This window comes from Leguminivora glycinivorella, chromosome 13, assembly GCF_023078275.1.
Source record: "Leguminivora glycinivorella isolate SPB_JAAS2020 chromosome 13, LegGlyc_1.1, whole genome shotgun sequence".
NCBI lineage: Eukaryota > Metazoa > Arthropoda > Insecta > Lepidoptera > Tortricidae > Leguminivora > Leguminivora glycinivorella.
In genome coordinates this window covers 1,310,088-1,331,280 of record NC_062983.1, presented here as the reverse complement: position 1 = coordinate 1,331,280, position 21,193 = coordinate 1,310,088, and the positions used below count along the sequence as shown (strand labels likewise).

The 21,193-nt window shown below is 36.6% G+C and overlaps 2 protein-coding genes across 2 annotated transcripts; one reads left to right on the top strand and one right to left on the bottom strand.

Moving 5' to 3' along the window:
• Window positions 1-189: 189 nt before the first annotated feature.
• LOC125233013 lies at window positions 190-4,585 on the top strand. The gene is made up of 2 exons (XM_048138877.1): window positions 190-889; window positions 4,006-4,585. The coding sequence occupies exons 1-2, from the start codon at window positions 545-547 to the stop codon at window positions 4,021-4,023; spliced, it is 363 nt and encodes a 120-aa protein (XP_047994834.1). The 5' UTR covers window positions 190-544; the 3' UTR covers window positions 4,024-4,585.
• A 9,024-nt stretch (window positions 4,586-13,609) lies between these two features.
• On the bottom strand, window positions 13,610-15,613 carry LOC125232655. The gene is made up of 2 exons (XM_048138410.1): window positions 15,362-15,613; window positions 13,610-14,917 (listed from the first exon to the last, which is right to left on the bottom strand). Exons 1-2 carry the CDS (start codon window positions 15,611-15,613, stop codon window positions 13,610-13,612), a joined length of 1,560 nt encoding a protein of 519 aa, XP_047994367.1.
• Between the last annotated feature and the right edge of the window lie 5,580 nt (window positions 15,614-21,193).

Here is a 21,193-nt window from a genome sequence, read left to right as displayed (position 1 = left end):
CGTGTGAACTATCTAAAAAAGATAAGAAAGTACAAGTAAGCATCCTTTTACATATCATCGGCGAGCAGTGTCGAGAAGTGTACGAGCAGTTTGACAAGTCATCTATTACGACATCATCGCAATTACTGGATAAGTTTGATGCATTTTTCCTACCTCAAAAAATCTCACAATCGAGCGGCACAGATTTTTTACGCGCGATCAAAAGGAAGGCGAGTCTATCGAACAATATTCGTTCGAATTAAAAAAGTTGGCAAGTTCTTGTGAGTTTCAAGACTTAATGGAAACTTAAATTCGGGACAGACTTATTTGTGGAATAAAGGATCACGCTATTCGGGAAAGACTGTTACGGGAACCGGATTTAACATTGAAGAAATCATTAGATATTTGTAATGTGGCGCAAATTTCGAAGGTGCAAGCCGGAGCTATAAAAAAAGAATCTGTGGAGCATCATGCCTATGCCATACAACGTAATTATTCTTGGAACCACGAAGTGCAAGGAACCCCTAGTGAGGGTGGTATCGATACGAGTGATGTGAATCGGGTGATGTGGGTAGCTCGGCGAGGAGCGTCTGCGCATCGAGGAACAGCGCGCGGGTGGCCCCGCGGTCGTAGCCAGCTGTCGCGGGCTCGCGCGCCGTCTGCTCGTCCTCCACTTGTGTCCGCGCCAGGGCAGCGATGGCAGCCATCGGTGCAACGAAATCAGCTGACGCACAAACACGGTCGTGGTGGTGCTAGTGAGAATAGTGTGTGGTGTTCAATGTGTGGTTATGAACATGGGAGCTCAAGATGCCCTGCTGCAGGAAAGAGGTGTTTGAACTGTAACCGGCTTGACCACTTTTCCCGAATGTGTACAGTTTACGAGATTTGTGCGGACGAGTCAAATGATCAGGTACGAGTAATATATTATCTCTCTGATTCTCAAAATAGTTGGTCTGTTGATTTAGCGATTAATAATGGTACATTAAAGTTTAAATTGGACACTGGGGCTGACGTGAACATTATACCACTTACTTGCTTGCGAGAGTTAGGCTTATCCGAGCGAGAGTTAGGAATGTCTTCAGTCCGATTAATTGCCTACGGTGGTACCGGTATAAAAGTTGTAGGGCAGTGTAATTTAAAGGTGGAGCACAAAAATCGTAGTTATATTGTGGATTTTATTATTGCAGATGTAAATTCATCACCAGTTTTAGGTCGCGACGCATGTTGTGAGTTAAATTTAGTAAAGTTGGTACTGGAGGTGAAAGGTGATACGGAATGTAATTCGAAGCATAGTATTTTTACAGACTACAGTGACGTTTTTGAGGGGGTAGGTTGCATGCCAGGTCATTATAAAATCGAGCTTAACGAGAATGTCAGGCCGGTGGTACATGCACCTAGGAAGCTCCCGGTTGCTTTAAAGGAGTCAGTAAAGTGTAAATTAGAGGAAATGGTTAAAGATGGAATTATTGCGAAGGTTGAGGGCCCAACGGACTGGGTCAACAGCATGACGGTTGCTAGAAAAGCTAACGGGGACATTAGGATTTGTTTGGATCCACGTGATTTAAATTTAGCAATCAAGCGTGAACATTTTAAACTGCCTACTTTGGACGAAATTACAGCAAACCTAGGTGGATCCAAATATTTCAGTACTTTAGATGCGAAACAGGGTTTCTGGCAGCTTAAATTGCATGCTGACAGTACAGACCTTTGTACATTTAATACCAGTTTCGGTAGATATAAATTCTTGCGTCTTCCATTTGGAATTTCATCTGCATCGGAAGTTTTTCACAAAAAAATGTATGAACATTTTGACGACATTCCAGGGGTGTGCTTATTTGTTGACGACTTACTTATTTACGCTAGCACTAAAGAGGAGCATGATCGTAGATTGAAAATGGTACTAGATAGATGCAGGGAAATAAATTTGAAGTTAAATTTAAATAAATGTAAGATTGGATTATCGGAGATTAAATATTTAGGTCACAAGATCACTCCTCGCGGCATTTACCCTGACGATGCGCATACGTCCGCGATAAGAAACATGCCCCGCCCATTAAACGTGAAGGACTTAGAGCGTTTTCTGGGCATGATTAATTATGTTGGTAGTTTTATACCCAATTTGTCAGATAGAAATCATGCTTTGAGACAACTTCTTAAGAAAGAAGTCGAATGGCACTGGACAGAAGAACATGAAAACTCTTTCGTTAGACTTAAAGAATGCTTGTTGAGTGCTCCAATCTTGCAATATTACAGTTTGGATATTCCTGTAGTAATTTCAGTAGATGCTTGTAAAAACGGACTTGGATGTTGCCTTATGCAAAATAATTTGCCTGTTTGCTACGCGTCACGTTCTATGACTAAAGCTGAGCAGTCATATGCTCAAATTGAAAAGGAGCTTTTAGCTTGCGTGTACGCGTGCGAAAAGTTTTATACGTATATTTATGGCCGTAGTGACATCACTATAGAAACTGACCATAAGCCACTTGTGAGTATCATTAGCAAGCCAATAGCATCAGCTCCGGCACGTTTGCAGAGAATGTTATTGCGGCTACAGCCTTATAACTTTAAATTGATTTACAAGCCCGGCAAGTATTTGTTTATAGCCGATACGTTGTCGCGCGCTGTAGAACCGGTCAGTGCGCCGATAACAGAACCGCGTGATCACCTAGATGCACTGGCGCAGGTGTGCGCCGTGGCAGTTAGTAACCCGCTTGTAGACACACATTTCTTACAAATTCAAAAGCTGACACAAGAGGATAAGGAACTAAAATTATTAGCAGAGTACATAAAGTATGGATGGCCGCAAAACAAACAAGAAGTGTGTGATGAGGTTAGGGCCTACTGGGGATACCGGGATGAATTAACTATGGCCTACGGTATGTTTTGGAAGGGTGATAGGATAATTATTCCTTCCGACATCCGTAGTGAGATGTTAAGGCGGGTGCACATTGGTCACCTTGGTCTTGAAAAATGTAAACTAAGAATTCGCGAAATAATGTTTTGGCCGAATATAAATTCACAGTTAGAAGACCTAATTAACAATTGCCAACCTTGTTTGTTATTTAGAAATGAGAATAGAAAGGAAACACTTATATCGCACGACGTTCCTGGCAGGGCGTGGTCAAAAATTGGTGCCGATATTTTTCACTGGAAGAATAAAAAGTATTTAATAGTGGTAGACTATTACAGCAAATATGTAGAAGTTGTAGAACTATATTCATTAACATCTGATAGTGTGATTCAACAAATGAAGATAATTTTTAGCCGTCAAGGCATTCCAGATATTGTTATGTCTGATAATGGCCCTGAATTCAGTTCTCACAGCTTTAGGTTATTTGCACAGTTGTGGAAATTTCAGCATGTTACTTCTTCGCCCCACTATTCCCAGTCGAACGGGCAAGTGGAGCGAACGATACAGACAATTAAAAAGATTTTAAACAAAACGCAAGTCGAAGGCGCAGACTTTAGATTAGCCTTATTGGAATATTTGAATACCCCAATAAGCAGTACTCTCGCATCTCCTTCTGAGTTACTTAATAGCCGCAAGTTGAGAAGTATAGTGCCATGCATACCGAAGCTTCTTAAACCAAAAGTTCCGAAGAATGTCACATCTCAGCTTCAATTACGACAAAATAAACAAAAGGACTATTATGATAGGGGTGCTCGCGACTTAACTCCTCTTGTACCAGGTCAGAAGGTAAAAGTTAGGATAAATAAAAAGTGGGTCAACGGTATAGTGCAATCGATTCGTGGAATACGGTCGTATGCAATACAAATAATAGGTGGAGGCATTCTAATCAGAAACCGACGGCATCTGATATGCGATTCAGATAATCGTCCTGATTCAGAACCGGAAAGCCCTGTGTGCCTCCTGCCTTATGACGACTTAGACATTCCAACTGATAACGCCGCGATGACGTCATCCGCGAGTGCATCACTTGCGCAGCGGCCGGTCCCAGTCCCAGTGTCCAATGATAATAATTGTAATAATGCACAAAATAATCATTATATTACTCGTTCTGGCAGGACGGTCATACCACCTGATCGATGGGGCTACTAGCTAAACATGCAGAGTGACGACTCGTCAACTATTGGAAATAAAAGAAAATATTAAAATGTAATTACATGTATACCTAGTTATATATAAATTTAGGTTTCCTTACGTAGGTGATTCTCAGTTCAGTTCAGTGCAATGGCCTGTATTAATAGTCTTTATACGAGACTTATTTACCTTATAAAATAAAAACTATGTAATCAATTATTATAATAAAATGTCATTCGCATGCAATATTATTGAAATGCCCATTGCTCTGAATGCCTTTTTTTTATTAGTTGTATTTGATATTATATGTCTGTAATGCATGTTTATTTTTGTAAATAATACCTATATTGTAGGTATAAAAGCGAATATAAAAAAATAAAATAAAATATTATATACATCTATAAAATTTAAAATGTGTCAAATAAAATTAAAAAAAAAAAGTATTTTTACGGTCTGTATTACTTACTTACTTTCTTTTTTTTTCTTTTCTTTTTCTTTTCAACTTTCAGATAAAGTGAAAGTACTATTCAAGTAGGTAATTATATGTAAGTATAGAAATTATGTAATTACAAAAGGGATCAATCTTTATCACCTGATTTATATTGTATTTTATTTGAAATAATGTACCTACCTACTGTTTAAAACACAACTAATGTAGAATAATAATTAGTTTAATGTGTGTAATAATTTAATGAATCCTAGGTTATTTGATTGCATACCTACGTACTACGTAGGTATGATTTAAAATGTATACATTTTAAGGTTTATTATCATATCTTTCTTTATTGTTACTAAAGAATAGATGTTGAAATAATTCTTTAACTTATAGGAGTCCTTGTTTTGCATAAGTACCTAACGTGTAGTCTTGTAACTACTTTCATGATTTTATTCAATGTACCATCAATTCGGCCTAAAAAAATGTTTATAAGAGGATGTGTAGTATATAATTAAATTGTATTAAAAAGGAGGTTGTGGGTAGATATGAGATTTGTGTATTATGCATGTGGGTAAGCGAATAAACCTTCAGTCAGTCTGAGCTCGAACTTGGTGTTTAATTTACGTCCTTAACAATAATACCAAAAATCAGTTTCCAAAGCATTACTCACGGTATAAACTTCCAACCCCAGACTACAGAAAGAGTCAATAAATTGGTGCTGGCAGGGCATATAAGGAATCTTGAAGAACATAGGAGTAATGGTACAAATTCTTCGAGCTAGTGATATGGTATTCGTTAAACCTCCGTCCCGTTAATGCCATATAAAACAAATCTAAACGTAAGTACCTAGTTATGTCCGCGGCCGCAGAAATATTCGACACGGGCCTATTCGTAGGCTAGGCCTGAATCTTTAAGCATAATCTTTTACGGTAGGAAAAATACTAACAGCGTATTGATCAATATTAGGTAAACAAATCTTAAATATATTTTATTATGTTTTGTTTTGACATGTCACTTACGTTTTCTCTTCACCGTAGCTATCTATTTAGTTCTTTGATCCAATTTCCAGTGTGCTCTAAGAAATAGAACCTGCAACGACTATTTATGCCATTATTTGTACAATTAACAACGAAATTTATTTTTAACAAGCAGAAACGTCTGCTAACGATTCTAAACATTTTTATATTAAAGGAAAAAACCGGCCAAGTGCGAGTCGGGCTCGCGCACAAAGGGTTCCGTAGCAGCAAACCAAAATTACAGTTAAATCAACCTATCTCAAAAACTATAAGAGATACTTTGATCAAACCAAAAATCGTTGAAAGAGTTAATTAGCATGCATCACCTCTATTTTTTTTAGAATTTTATACCCCGTAGTTATAAAAATAGAGGGGGGGGGGACATACTTTTTACGACTTTGAGAGCTGATATCTCAAAAACCGTTCACTTTAAGAAAAATGTTTTTTAGAAAACTTTATATCATTTTAAAAGACCTTTCCATTGATACCCCACACGGGTATGTACATCGAAAAAAAAATTTTCATCCCTCAGTTACATGTATGGGGGCCCCACCCCCAATTCCTTTTTTTTACTATTTAGTGTCATAATTTTGTAGCGGTTCATACAACACATATTCCCATCAAATTTCATCACTGTAGTACTTATAGTTTCCGAGTAAATCGGCTGTGACAGACGGACAGACGGACAGACGGACAGACGGACAGACGGACATGACGAAACTATAAGGGTTCCGTTTTTGCCATTTTGGCTACGGAACCCTAAAAATGGAAAAATTTACGCTTCCACGGATTGCAAATGATGCGGGTTCAAGTCCCGCCGGAAGCGTAAATTTTTCCATTTTTTCCTTTAATATAAAAATTAACAACGAAACAACATTGATGCCCCATATTAAACATTACACATTGTATTATATTTTATGAGTTTTGATAGATGACAACCACAATCAGTGTCGATTTTGACCACCGCAAGCACTGCGATCGCTTTGCTTACCCCCTCCATGCACTTCGCACGAAGCCAATACATTTCATGCAAAAAAATATACTTATACTAACTTAATATTAGTAAATGGGAGAGTGTGTGTGTCTATCTTTTTGTATGTCCGTCTTTCACGGCAAAGTGGAGCGACAAATTGACGTGATTTTTAATTGGATATAGTTACTTTTTGTCTCGTTCTAACCTCCTACTTTGGGGGTGGAAGTTTATATAGAGCATTTCCCAATTTTCTAATTTCACACAAGCAAAGCTGCGGGCAAAAGCTAGTATACAGTCAATGTCTGAGTTAAACAAAAACCGGCCAAGAGCGTGTCGGGCCACGCTTAGTGTAGGGTTCCGTAGTTTTCCGTAATTTTCTCAAAAACTACTGAACCTATCAAGTTCATAACAATTTTCCTAGAAAGTCTTTATAAAGTTCTACTTTTGTGATTTTTGTCATATTTTTTAAACGTATGGTTCAAAAGTTAGAGGGAGGGGACACACACTTTGTTTTCTTTAGGAGCGATTATTTCCGAAAATATTAATATTATCAATAAACGATTTTAGTAAACCCGTATTCATTTTTAAATACCTGTCCAACAATATATCACACGTTGGGGTTGGGATGAAAAAAAAAATCTGTCCCCACTTTACACATTTTTTTTCACTTTTTATTTTACCACTTTGTCGGCGTGATTGATATACATATTGGTACCAAATATCAGCTTTCTAGTGCTAACGGTTACTGAGATTATCCGCGGACGGACGGACGGACAGACAGACATGGCGAAACTATAAGGGTTCCTAGTTGACTACGGAACCCTAAAAAGAGTGGTAGTCCTATGTGGCCTGTAACATGACTAAATAAACGGTGGTCCCTAATTAATTGGGCCTGTTACATATAATAGACAAATACTTAAATACCTTCATAGAAAACATCCATAACTCAGGAACAAACATCAGATCAGATGTGTTCATTACACAAATAAATGCCTATAAACGGATTTGAACCCAGGACCTCCGGCTTACCAGGCAGGGTCACAATCCACTAGGCCAGACTGGTCGTTAAATACGTTGACACAGGTAGCTATAATGTTTTTGTAAAAATGACATATCTTTATTATTAATTACTAGCTTTTACCCGCGGCTTCGCTCGCGTTAGAAAGAGACAAAAGTAGCCTATGTCACTCTCCATCTCTTCAACTATCTCCACTTAAAAAATCACGTCAATTCGTCGCTACATTAAAAGACGGAGAAACAAACAGACACACACACTTTCCCATTTATAATATTAGTATGAATAATATGTTTATTGTTTTCTTTACGCAAATTAAAGAAAGTAACAAACATTTAAAATAACAAACTTAATTGCGTGTTTATCTCAATTTTGGTCGGGGGTCCAGGTCAGTGACAAATATGCGATAGTGCGCTGATAGGTGAGCGTTAACCTTTAACCCACATTCTTTGGGTGATAATGAAATAAATCTTTAAAAACAGGTGACGTTATCAACGAATCATCATCATCATCATCGTCGTCGTCCAAACCGTATCCGGCTATAGCGACTCCTTGTAAGTCCATGACGTGGCATGTGGTTTTGGTCGGCTCTTAAATGACTCGCAAAACCGAACTTGGAAGACGGAAGACCAGATAAAAGCCGTCCTACACTTACCTACACATAATAATATAACACAGCTGTTAACGAATACAAAGTAAGCGAAGTATTTTTTTTATTATATTAACCCGTCTGATATTAAACATTTTATTTAAGAGCATTTCTTTTTTTTCGCCACTGTTTGAAAAAGATTATGCTATTTCTACTCAGGATCACTAGCTTTTTCAATCCTAGTAGTTAAAAAAATTTACCCATACGATGTTTTCTTATTTTGTTACCATTTTCCGTACATGTTGTGTGGGGGGTAATAAAAATGTATGGAAATTCTGGGACACTTTTTGTCTCCCAGTGAGATTGAAAGTACTCGTGATTCTGAGTACAATTGACCTAAAATTCCCTAAAAAAAATCAAAATAAAAAAATGGAAAAAAAAGAAATGCTCACCTGGGAATTTTGGAACTTAGCTTCGACGAAAGTTATAACTTAATTGATAATGATTGTGTGATTACCACAAGTTTTTGAGATGTTGCTGGATAGCGGAATGGTTTACTGCCACGGAAAATAACTTATTTGGAGAATAAGTAGTTTAGATATTTGAAAAAACTCCGACCACGATAGAGTGGACCGATTTTCATGAAACATGGCTAAGAACACTCCCGACTAGCTTTCAAACAAAAAAAACTAAATCTAAATCGGTTCATCCGTTCAGGAGCTATGGTGCCACAGACAGACATACACACACATAGACAGACAGACAGACACGTCAAACTTACAACATCCCGTCATTTTTGCGTCGGGGGTTAAAAAACCAACAGCGCCCTCTTAAGGATGGTATGGTATACCAGTTACATACTCGTACCAACAAACTATCTAACACAATTCCAACTGATTCTACTACTTAATCAAATTATTTTCCATGTATTAGGTAGGTACCTTAATAACTAGAATAATGGATACATGTGGCCCCAGATAATAATGTAAAAGATAACAAATACAACAGAGAGAAAATACAACCAGTTTTCATGTTCATTCAACAAGTTTTTTGGTTAAAATAGCGCCTACGTGCTCTTTGGTTCAAACAACAAGCTACTTGTCATTTGAATCGGCAATATATTTGAATCAACAACTCGATTTTATAAAAACAACCTGACACATAATTGTTTTAAACATACGTTTGGCTGATTCAAACGGATAAACCGCAACAAGTCGAACTTGTTAAATTCACAATGCAAATTTTTCTTAGTGTAGGTAGTTAAAATAACCCTCCATTCAGGAACCGCATATACATAATTAATTTATCATGAAAATAAATAATTCTACGAAAATGTTCCTGATTCTAAATTCTTTAGAATTAGCTGCTATATTTAGCACTGACTGTACTAGAAACGTTGTCACAGTGTTTTGTTCGTTTTGCTTCTTGTCACTTGGAGCATTAGTTAGTAACTTACACCACAGAGCCGGTTGAACAGTATAACTAACGGGTTGATGACAATCACTGATTCAAAAATTCGTCGGAGAACAAGTAAAATATGGTTTAAGACGCATTTCACGCTATATTTGACAAACTGAGCAAAGAAACTTAACTGGTATTCAATTCAAAACCTTTAATGTCATAAACAACACATGTCAAAAATACAAAAATAATAATACAATAAATAAGGAATTAAAATAATCTTAAACAACTTAGTAAAAAAATAATGATAAATTTAAATACTAACCATAATTATATATATATATAAAAAAACACAAGAAATTAAAACAAAATGTCAAAGGAAAAAAAACACACATTCATCATTTTAAATTAAACTTACTATAGAATTCATGGATCGTAAAAAATGCCTTGTCAATTAAGAAGCCCTTCAGCTTTTTAACAAACAACTCATAAGAAGCCGCTTCCTTACTGTCACGGCTCAAACTATTATATATTTTGATACCCACCACTTCCAATGAGTTTGATGATTTCGCGAGCCTGACTAATACAGATTTAATATCACGATCAGTTTTTCTCTGGTCAGGTCGACGTAGGACATATTCATTCTTGTGTCGATACATACATTTTGCCACTTCAAATATGCATAGACATGGCACCGTCAAAATTTTTAATTCACGAAAAAGCCCTGCAGTCGGAGTAAACGGCGGCTTCGACTCAGTTCTGCCGCTAGAACAGCCAGCGTAGCCGAATGGCAATCGTCGACGCCAGACGCCGTCGGAAATGCAGTCGGTGCGTAACCGAACGGCACAAACTCTCACGAAACGTAACGCTAGTAGATAACTATCTCTATCGCTCTTGCGTATTGGCGTGACAGAGCCAGACTACCTTTCGCGGCGTTTCGTTTTCGTTTCGCGTCGGAGAAATGCCATTCGGCTACGGGGCCTACTCTGTCGCGCCAATACACAAAAGCGATAGAGATAGATGTCTACGAAACAGATTTCATCGCGAGCGTTTGTGCATTTGGCTACTACGTACCCAGAATACGAAAACAGATAAACATGACGGAAGGCCTGTCAATCGATTTGCAGGAGAAATGATAGTTCCTGAATCTAATCTCGAAGTTAGCTTGAAATAATAGGCGGAATCTATTGTATAACATATAATGTAAGGGAAGGGTTACCACGAAAAACCAGCGTCAAAGTATCTATCTAAAAGGTATCTTGACACCAAACTGAGTGGAAACATTTTCAGTGACGTTTAAATGCAATGATTGTGGCATGTTTTTGTATTTTTTTATTGTTAAAGCGTCCTGAATAAAGTTTTTTTTTCATTTTTTTTTCTTATTCTGTCATGTGTAGCTTTAGCTACAGATGGCGACAGATATGCACATGAACAAGACCCGACTGTAATCACGGGGTCCTTGCTTATCTCTGTAAGTGTGCACGTCACCAAGACAAGAAAAACCGGCCAAGAGCGTGTCGGGCCACGCTCAGTGTAGGGTTCCGTAGTTTCCTGTATTTTTCTCAAAAACTACTGAACCTATCAAGTTCAAAACAATTTTCCTAGAAAGTATTTATAAAGTTCTACTTTTGTGATCTTTTTCATATTTTTTAAACTTATGGTTCAAAAGTTAGAGGAGGGGACACTTTTTTTTTCCTTTAGGAGCGATTATTTCCGAAAATATTAACAATATCAAAAAATATTTATCGTAAACCCCTATTCATTTTTTAATAAATACCTATCCAACAATATATCACTCGTTAGGGTTGAAATAAAAAATAATCACTCCCCAATTGTGATTGGCGTGATTTATAACGTCATATTGGTACCAAATTTCGGCTTTCTAGTGCTAACGGTCACTAAGATTATCCGCGGACGAACGGACGACAGACATGGCGAAACTAAAAGGGTTCCTAGTTGACTACGGAACCCTTAAAAATCCCAATATCCACCAAGTTCTACCATTTGATTAAAGCATCAAAAAGCATTAACAGTTTGTAAGAAAACGGTTTAACCGGGCCCAAATAAAACAACGCACTACATTCGGTGTGTGGTCTTATTATCACTGTCACATTACATGCTCTGAATTCTCTCCGCACTAAAGAACCAGTTTAATTAGATCTCCGATAGAAAATACTTTTTCACAATAATAATACGTAGGTGGCAAACAAGTTAACCGCTTACGATAAGTAGTTACTGCTATGAACTGTAATTGATACCGTACCAGGTTGCACTGGCCGTGGTCGCGGAAGACAGTGCCAGTGCAACCTGACCGAAACGTTGGAAGTGAAGGTAAAATAATGTTAATTATTCGCGTTCGACCTGTTTGTGACTTTAAATATGTGTACAAAGCAAGAACTTAGTGTTACAGCGAACTATGTGATCATACTTTTCCAATAATAATATATCATTATCATCCAAGAGAAAAACAACGACTACTTTTGTACGAATAATCTTCCCCTTTCCCCTAAATATAATAAGTTAATCGGATCCACTGTTATAATATGTTTACAAGCGTATATTAGACGGGCGTACACCATCTCCGAAACTGCACGTCGGGGACTCAGGCAATATTCAAAGCCGAACGAATTTCTAAGAAAACTCAAAGGGGATAAATTTTGTTTTATATTAGGGTTACAGGGAAGATGGTGAATATTTTGAACGGTTTACATAATGTGCACGAGTTTACGTTTTGGTGGTTTCGGAGATGGGGAATAAATAAATTATAAAATAAATTATTATCATGTCGAACGATCCTTGACAGGTTCCTATGTTTCTGCCATTTTCATTAAATTTACCTGTAAGATGCAATGTTATTGAATACGTTTAATTTACCTCCCATTCTATTTATACCCAAGCCTCGTGTCATCTGACTGACATCTACATTAGCCCCTAAAAGCCTCAATTTCCCCGTAATTTCCCTACAAACGTATTAAGGACATGGTAATACGTAATTCCCGAGCTAATGATCAGCCCATGTACCCTCAACGCATGATTTACATACAAACTTGAGCTCGTTATTAATATCAAAATGTCTCCAATAGCTCCAATATCGTTGGCTGTTACGACCTTTATCGATTAAGAGTGAAGCGATGTACAGCAGGTCCCGCTATTACAGGAACATTTACATATATCGCATACATCGCCTTAGAAGCGAAATGACTTAAGTTCAGATTAAAATCCTGGTCACGGCACCAAATTGTAACTGAACCCCCTAATAAGTAGCACACCTTTGACAATACAACATGCCAATGAATTTTCGATCTTATTACGCTGAGTTAAAATCGTCTTGTTTATATACGTCTTAATAGGTTTGCGCGAGTGATATCAGAATTAAGTGGTAACAGGTGGTTTCCGTGTTACTTGATGTAGGATCATTAGGAAAGCAGTCTGTATTATAAGTACAATTAATTGCTACATATGTTAAACAGGAAATGGGTTGCAATGTTAGGTACTTAATATTTGATAAAAGAGTAAAATAATAGTATCCAATATAACTTATAATTTATTTACAAACTATCCAAATTAAATTATATATTTTACGAGATACATTCCGTTTTTATAGTTTTATTTTATGAGTATCAGTAGTAACTTTCGCGCTAAATGAAGACATTGTCATTATAAACTGTTTATATTATTTACATTTAACACTTTTTATTATTCTCTGATTGACATACGTATGATGTCAAGTTGATATATATACCTACATGACCTTTTAAGATTTTAAATACTTGTACCTTATAAAATTATGAGTTTTATTTTAACTTTTGATTTTATAGATTATTATATAAAAGTCGAGAAAAATGTGTTTATGCGAAGGAGCTTTTAGTAAAAACCATCAATTAATACGATTGGTTAAGTTACACAGGAACATTTTTTCCAGAAATCATCACTTTATTTATTCAAGGAGTTATACTAATATAATGGTAGAAACTTGCATGGTACCTATACTTAAAAAGTTAGTCACTATATCAAATGTTTGTATGATATCGACTGTTTTCTATGTGAACAGGAAAAACGAATTAGCGCATAAGCTATGATCGACAATAGAACGACGAAAACTATTGTCGTCGTATGATAGTCAAAATTTACGAGAACAGAATTAATCCGATAGATCACCTAGGAAAACAAATCAGACCCACCATCATAGTCTGACCACTCTAATTTGTTTTTATTACCACCCTTAATCACATTCACTCTATACACAGGCATAGCTTTCGGTTTATTACCTCTACGTTTCCTTGAAACATTCAAAACCAACTCCCCCACAAACACCAAAATACTAGCCATGTACATTATACCTATAAACATGAAGGCGCCCAATAAATGCCGAATACCCAACGGCACTACTTTACTCGTACTATCCACACCTACAGTGTGAATAAACAATTCTTGATTCCATTTATCTATTAGCCCATTTTCGGATACACTACGTATAATATTGTTGAAGCGCTCCAACATAGGAAACCAACGCCGTGCAAGTAACACTACACCGTATTTATAAAGATTGTTACCCTCTTTAAAACAATATAAGAGCGGCTCCCCTTTGCCTAGTTTCTGATCCTGGTATTCCGCCTGACGACGCGAGGCCACAACGGCAAAATTCCTTTCCAAAGCAGCCCGTTTAATCCCTTCAGAGAAACTCGTCGAGATGTATTTGCGATACAAGTAAAACGAACTCGCGTTATTAGTCTCAAAATAGGATCTGTAGATCGCTCTGCCTCCCAAAGGAATGCCGGACTGGATGATATCAGTCTCGGAGCTTATCTGCTTCTCGTATCGCGGATGCATTAGAAAAGTTCTCAGAAACGACTCGTAAGATATACTCATGATCATGCCGAAGAATAGCCAAGCGAAGATTAAGATCCGGAACGTAGCTGTTTTTGGTTTAAACGATGCGCCCCAACCTAGTATCATACTAAACGTATAAAGCAATGAATTAGTAGGTAGTTTTGTTACTTTTCTATCATTCTCTCTATAATAAATATAATGAAAAATTATTCCCATTACAACTATGCTCAGCAGCGTTGCCACCCAAGTTGTCCATTGAAATATGATCACCAAATTGTTCCAGGTTGACGCTTGAGCAGATTTGGGTACGCACCATGTCATCTCGTCCTGCGTGTAGCTCACGGTCGGATGAAACCACTTGCGGATGGTCCTCGTGACTTCTATGTCACCGATCACCAAATCAACCGAGTCGTTCCGTAGGATTCCATAAGCACCCGTCGCCGTCCCGTTCGGGTAAATGAGACCCCAATTTTCCGGTACATCAGATATTCTCACAATCAAGCTCATGTTTGTGAACTCGCTGATCAGTTTCACTAGATTGATTTCACCGCCTTTTTGGAATTCGTAAGCATCCGGGTATGGACTGTTTGTCAACTGGCGGACCGGCGGCATGACGTAAGGTTCGGAGATAACAGCCTGAGTCACAAGAGGACATTTTTTCATGTTTAGCGGAAACATTTCTTTCTGAGGATTCTTCTGGCTTACGATACTATTCTTACATATGTCGAGAATATAAACGGAATCGCATTGGCCTCCACAATTCGTATTGCTGTAAGGCGCCCACGTATATGAAATTAATTTCTCATCATCTGGAGAATAAATAAAAACAATGCTTTTCAGAAGCTTGTATTCCCTCAGTTCGTTTATAAATCTCTTAGCAATTGTTTCGCCATCTTCATCTGGCAAAAGTTTGTAAAAAATAATAGCTTTAGCTAAAGGATTCCACGTTGGCAGCTTATTCAGCTGCAGGATGTTTCTAACGAGCTCAGATTTCTCTTCTAAAATCAACATATAATTTTTAGCTTTCTCAGGGAAATGGGACGCGTTAGCATGCTTATAGAATGAATCTTTTACCATAACGGAATATTTAATGCCACTGTGGATGGTGCGCAATAATAGCATCTGTGTGGTTGAGGTATAAGAGTTGATGTTGATAATGACGATACTTCCACTAAGAGCTTTTTTCTCAACAAAATATTTGGCGGATAATTTTAAGACGCATTCGGCGGTTTCTTCTATTTGTCCGGAATCACCAGATGCCATTAGCATCTCGCTTTTTGCAGAGATAAAGTGAATAAAACATAAATATGATAGGAATAATGTGGAGTGCATCTTGGTAGTGTGGCGGCGGAACAAAAAGGCTCAAAGGAATCAGAGGCAGGGCCTTTTATTCTTGTTTATGAGTGAGCTCGTTTGATGTCGGCAGCGATGTGCAACTGTTACGTTATTATTGTGAGCAGCTCGTATTTTATTTACTTTATAAACAAAATGAATTTATGAAAACGCAGTGTTATTTATTTTGTAATACTCGTTCGTGCTGTTTTTATGCTTCAACGATATTGTAATGAATACGTTATTATGAAAACTGTATATTTTAGTAGATTTTTATTTACTATCGGTTAAACCCACATGTCTGTACATATATTTAACAGAGTTCTACGTACATATTTATATTTGGATTGTTGCTACTCATTTATATCTTATCACACAACAGAGATGTTCAGGTGTTTGTGAGGCACCAGGGCCGCTCCAATATATCTAATTGCTACTTTACTTGGACTGACCGACAAGGTGATGAGACTCTGTCTGTGACAATGGACCTAATGTTACGTTCGAAACGTCCAATATACATGTAAGTTTTACTCGATTAAGTCCCGCTTTAATTTTAAACTACCACCTATATACCACCTTGTTTTTGTATTATTTTCTTACGTAAAATTCATAGGTCTATGTGGTCAAAAACTTTATACAATCTAGGTAATGTAAGGGAGTGCGTAAATGTATTATTTGAATAAGAAATAAAGTGGGAATATTCTGACAACCGTCTGGCCTAATGGGTTGGGTAGTGACCCTGCCTCAGAAGCTGAACCGATTGTCTTGGGTTCGAATTCCGTAATATTATAGAATTTCACAACGACGAGTCACGTTTATTTGAAATATGTTTATTTATACATAAACATAAGTTTAAGCTTATTATAGGTCTAGTATTTATTTCTTCATAATATTACACCATCATATTATTATATTTCAAGGATACATGTTGTCTACAACTGATCCAAATAAATCGTACCGATTTGTTGACATTTCGTAAAAATTATTATAACTGACATTTTGTATAATGGGGCTATGAATTGGCAGTAATATCGTAACTGCCTGTGCCTTGACCTTCAAAGTTATTTTCAAGACCTTTTAAAGTTCTTGTCTTGTATTGACTATCTTTTCACCAACTTTTGTTTCCTTTGGAGAAGATACTCTATGATGTAGTCGTAGTATAATATTGCTGAAAATGTTATTTTAATCGAATAGTTAGTATGTACTTACTCTTTTTGAGATTTCAGCATTGACTGTCCTACTCGTACTTATACTTTTACATCTGACGACCACCTCCTCGGCTCCAGCATCAGTGGGTTTGGTCGTTTTTTTCTTTTTTTCTCTTTTGTGTAGGTACATATATTTATTATAGTTTATAATATTAGTTACATCTCATTCAATCCTTTCATCTTGATATTATGGGTTCTATGCATCGTCAATATAACCGCAACATCTTTGTGTTTTTACTACTAGGTACAAATTGATGTCAATGATTATAATCTACTCTTTTCAAATACGAGTACTTATTACTTTTACAAGCTTTATTTTGAAGGTTGCATCGATCCGAATATATTGCGGGCTAACCTGTGTAGTTAGTAAATAGTGCCTAGTAGTAAATAGTGTATAATTAACCTTTATTGCTCCTGTTTTAGGATTTTACACCCATCGATCGATGGTGTCTGATACTTATACACATGTATACAGACATACATAAACTGACGCCTGTATTGTAAAGGGGTAAGCAATGATCAACTTTCAGTGCCACTCTCAGATATTAAGCGGTTAAATGCCCACAGTGTAGCCGGCTAGTTAGCGGAGAAATGAAACAAAGGTTCTTTAAGTAAATAATAATATAATGAAAAATATATACAATAAAATAGGAGATGTCTGTCAGTACGCGAGGAAAATAAATAACGTCACGGGCCTTTAAGTTCCCGGGAATCACTCTGCGTCGGGTTTTGAGACGTGTATTAACCGCGGGTCTCCTCTTGAATACAGCCAGCGACGTATGGCAGTAGAACCCAGCGGAGGAACTCAGCAAACCTCTTGCGTCGATGGTTAAAGACGTTGATCCTCTTTAGATTAATTGTAGAGTAAAAGGCTGTAACAATCGGGCGTACTTCATTCCGATTGGAACCTGACCCAAGCCTTATCCAGTTTTATGAACCAGTGACGTACGATAAGACTTAGATTAGGTTTCAACGTAAACAAATTAAACTTAAAACCATTTACATGAAACATACAAAGAATATATGTACCTGCATAAGAAGGCAGCCTAATACACTGTTTTTGTAAGTACAGATACAAATCATATATTTTAAATATAATTAATTTCAAGTAAAATAGTAGTAATTTCCTTCCAGCGAAGAGAAAATTTGGCCGTCTCCGAAACAAAAGACGCGCGACAAGCTTATTATTTTTTCCTCAGCGGCCAGTGCGCGCGGCGGCTGCAACATGGAGGTTTGCTATATATGTTACAACAGTTGACTGTTTTTTTTATACCACGTCGGTGGCATACAGGTATACGGCCCGCCTGATGGAAAGCGGTCACCGTAACCTATGGATATATAGATAATCATTTATTTGTTTGCTACAATACACACCAAAATTACACAATTAAAACAATAATAAGTACTAAAACTACAGAAAAAAACAGCATACATTAAATTGTGGATGGGTTTGCAATGTGCGTTGCAGCAGAAACAAAAGGGTTCTGGCTCAGTAATACGCTCCACTCTTTCGGGTGAAGCAACTGATAATTATGCTATGGACACCTGCAATTCAATAAATCGACTATGTAATAAGGTGTGGTGTGGGCGATGGACTGGTAACCTGCCACTGTAATTTTATCTCACAATTTGTTTTTTTTTTTCAATTCCTTAATTGCCAAGAGTGGCACTGAAATTTGAGCAGTTCGCGTGCTCTGCCTACTCCGAGCTCCGTTAAGGAAGACAGGTATGTGTTTTACTGCTCCGTTTAGGAAGACAGGTATGTGTTGTACTTTTATTTTTTCACTTGGGCGAAGTTGGGCACCTACGGTGAAGTTTATGTTTCCTGCGCCTGGTAAAATTGGGAAAGGAAATAAAACAAGCTCATTATGTAATTTACATGGTATTATTTCAAATTCTGTCACTTGTACAATTTAAAACAAAACTTGGTCCGACCAAAGTCGAGTTTACAACAACTTGAGGTGAATAACAAACATAAAAAAACAGCAATTTTCTTAAAACACAGTCACGGTCGAGGTTATAAAAACTATTCTTATAAATACAAATAAAGTTACTTACACTAAAATGCGTATTAAAAATGCCAACAAAGAGGTAAACAGAGCTGTCAATAAAAATGCTGATGTCATACGAGCTTCAATAACGGTTAAGTATTGAGGCACTTCAATTAACTCTTGATACAAAGCTAATGTAACATGTCGTGTCTTATAAGAAAATTGCATCAATAATCCTTAATATCCCGGTACAAATCATCAACCACATTAACCTTTAAATTTTACACTAAAATTGACAAAACAAATTGTTGTTACTAACATTTTGTGCCGTAAAACGAGTGTGATAATCATACCGTACAGTACCGCTTAAATTCATTAATTACAATATCGTAATCGTTAACTATTTACAATAAATGCAATTTCAAAGACCTAGAACCTGTGCTTCATAACAATCTATATAAATATGTTTTTCGTCTTAATTTAAAGCTAATTCAAGGTTTTTTTTATATAATCGGAAAGAGGAAATGGGACGGTGGATGTACACTCTAGTTGTAAAAATATAAGCAATTTATTTATGATTTGAAGAGGAAACTGCATGCAATATAATAGATTATCACTAGAGGGCCAAAGATAGCTCCTTGTGGCACGCCACCTGAGAAACTCACTAACAATCTTTGAAACATGCACTGAGTTCTAAAACTGCAAGAGAAGTTTTCATAGAAGCGCCTTGTGTAATGGCAAGATATATAATTATAAATATTTGAAAGTTACTCGCAACTTTCATTTATATTATTATATTTAAAGCTTTTAATAAATCCAAACCGAACATTTGCAACGTGTTGTAAATTTCTTTATATTTTTTTAATTAGGCCTATTATACTAGGGGGACAGTTGCAGGTTGAGCAATTAAAAGAAATTGGCGATGTGAAACTGAAAATGTCTTTCTACTTTCCATATCAAATCTACAAGCTCATACTTGATTGTTAACTTTACGCGTTCTACGTATTTTACAATACCCCTCGGAGCATCTATCAAGCGAGTTCGACCTTAAACTTGAGTGATTATGATTCCTTCTCTAACCATCTAACGCCGCGTCTCACCTATTAATAAAAGTGTACAAGATCTAATAATATAGCAAAGAGATATTGAAATTTTAAAGTACGGTAGTCTTCATTTGATCGATATGCTTCATTTTCATGATGGCAGCCAAAATTATCGTTATATTGATTTCGCTTGAATTCAAAGGGCAGCATGATATTTGATTTCCCTCGTATAATTGTGATGCTGACAATTTAGTTTCACCAACCTTAAGCTATTGAATTATCAGTTTAAATTGTTCCATTTTTTTCATATCAGAAATATGAAAAATTACATTCCCTTAACATCCATTATCTTCACAATAGTACTAAAATATCAATTTGATTTTGACGACTCCCCATTCAAGCGATTTACTTTATCCTTAGATGTAATTAATATTACCGAAGGCAAGTTTGATAGAAAAGTTACTTCACGAAAACAGTATATAGATAAGCTAAAAGTACAAAAAATGTAAGTAGTAACAAATAACAATACAACGGAAACACTACAAAACTTAAACAAAACACCAACATCAACCTTGTAAATGCAATTCCATTTTAAACTAGACTTAACTTTCACGTATTGATCTTAAAAATTGCACATTAGATCGCACAAGTGACTAAACATTACAGTAATTAATATTTACAATACTAAACACTTGCGTATCAGTCAGTACTTCATCTTATTATATCTTCTTATGCATTAAAGCAACTTAGTCATTATCAATACATTCACTATCTTGTTTCCTTTCATGATCGTTTCCTGCGAGGTTGAGGATCGAAGCAACTACGGGATTCGTGATACGAGTACATTCATACCTCTATTCTACGGTCTTTGATATGTCCGGAGCACATCACAAACACAATGGTGGTCAATTAATTTCTGAGCAATTCTAAAGTTTGAGCCAGCTAGAGAAACACATTAAAAGTCCAAGTCCATAATTTAAAAAGAAAACTTATAAATTTAATGTATTTCCTTTATAGAGAAGGATGACCCTTAGACAGCTTTAATATAAATACAGTGATCATCAAAAGCATTTTTCTCCGTAAACAACATATAAAATAATACAAAAAACACTTACATTACAACTTACAATAAAACATAAATAAAAAATTTGGCCCAGATCTTGCTCGTTAGGTCAGGTGCCCAGAAGGCTGGCCGCGCTGGATAGCAATGCTGATCCGCTGAGCAAAGTATTGGCCAGCCCTCTGGTCACCAGAAGCGTATATAAGGCGCTTAGATAAAGTATCAACTGATAAGAAAGTAGAGGAAGAGAGAATGTTAGTTCTTTGCTCCCAGTCGCA

Bases quoted from the DNA above. Each gene is read 5' to 3' on its own strand.
- LOC125233013 (XM_048138877.1), top strand. From the start codon at position 545: ATGTGGGTAGCTCGGCGAGGAGCGTCTGCGCATCGAGGAACAGCGCGC.
- LOC125232655 (XM_048138410.1), bottom strand. From the start codon at position 15,613: ATGCACTCCACATTATTCCTATCATATTTATGTTTTATTCACTTTATC. The intron at 14,918-15,361 runs GTTATGGTAAAA...CTTGTGACTCAG, and splicing joins ACAGTGGCATTAAATATTCC to GCTGTTATCTCCGAACCTTA.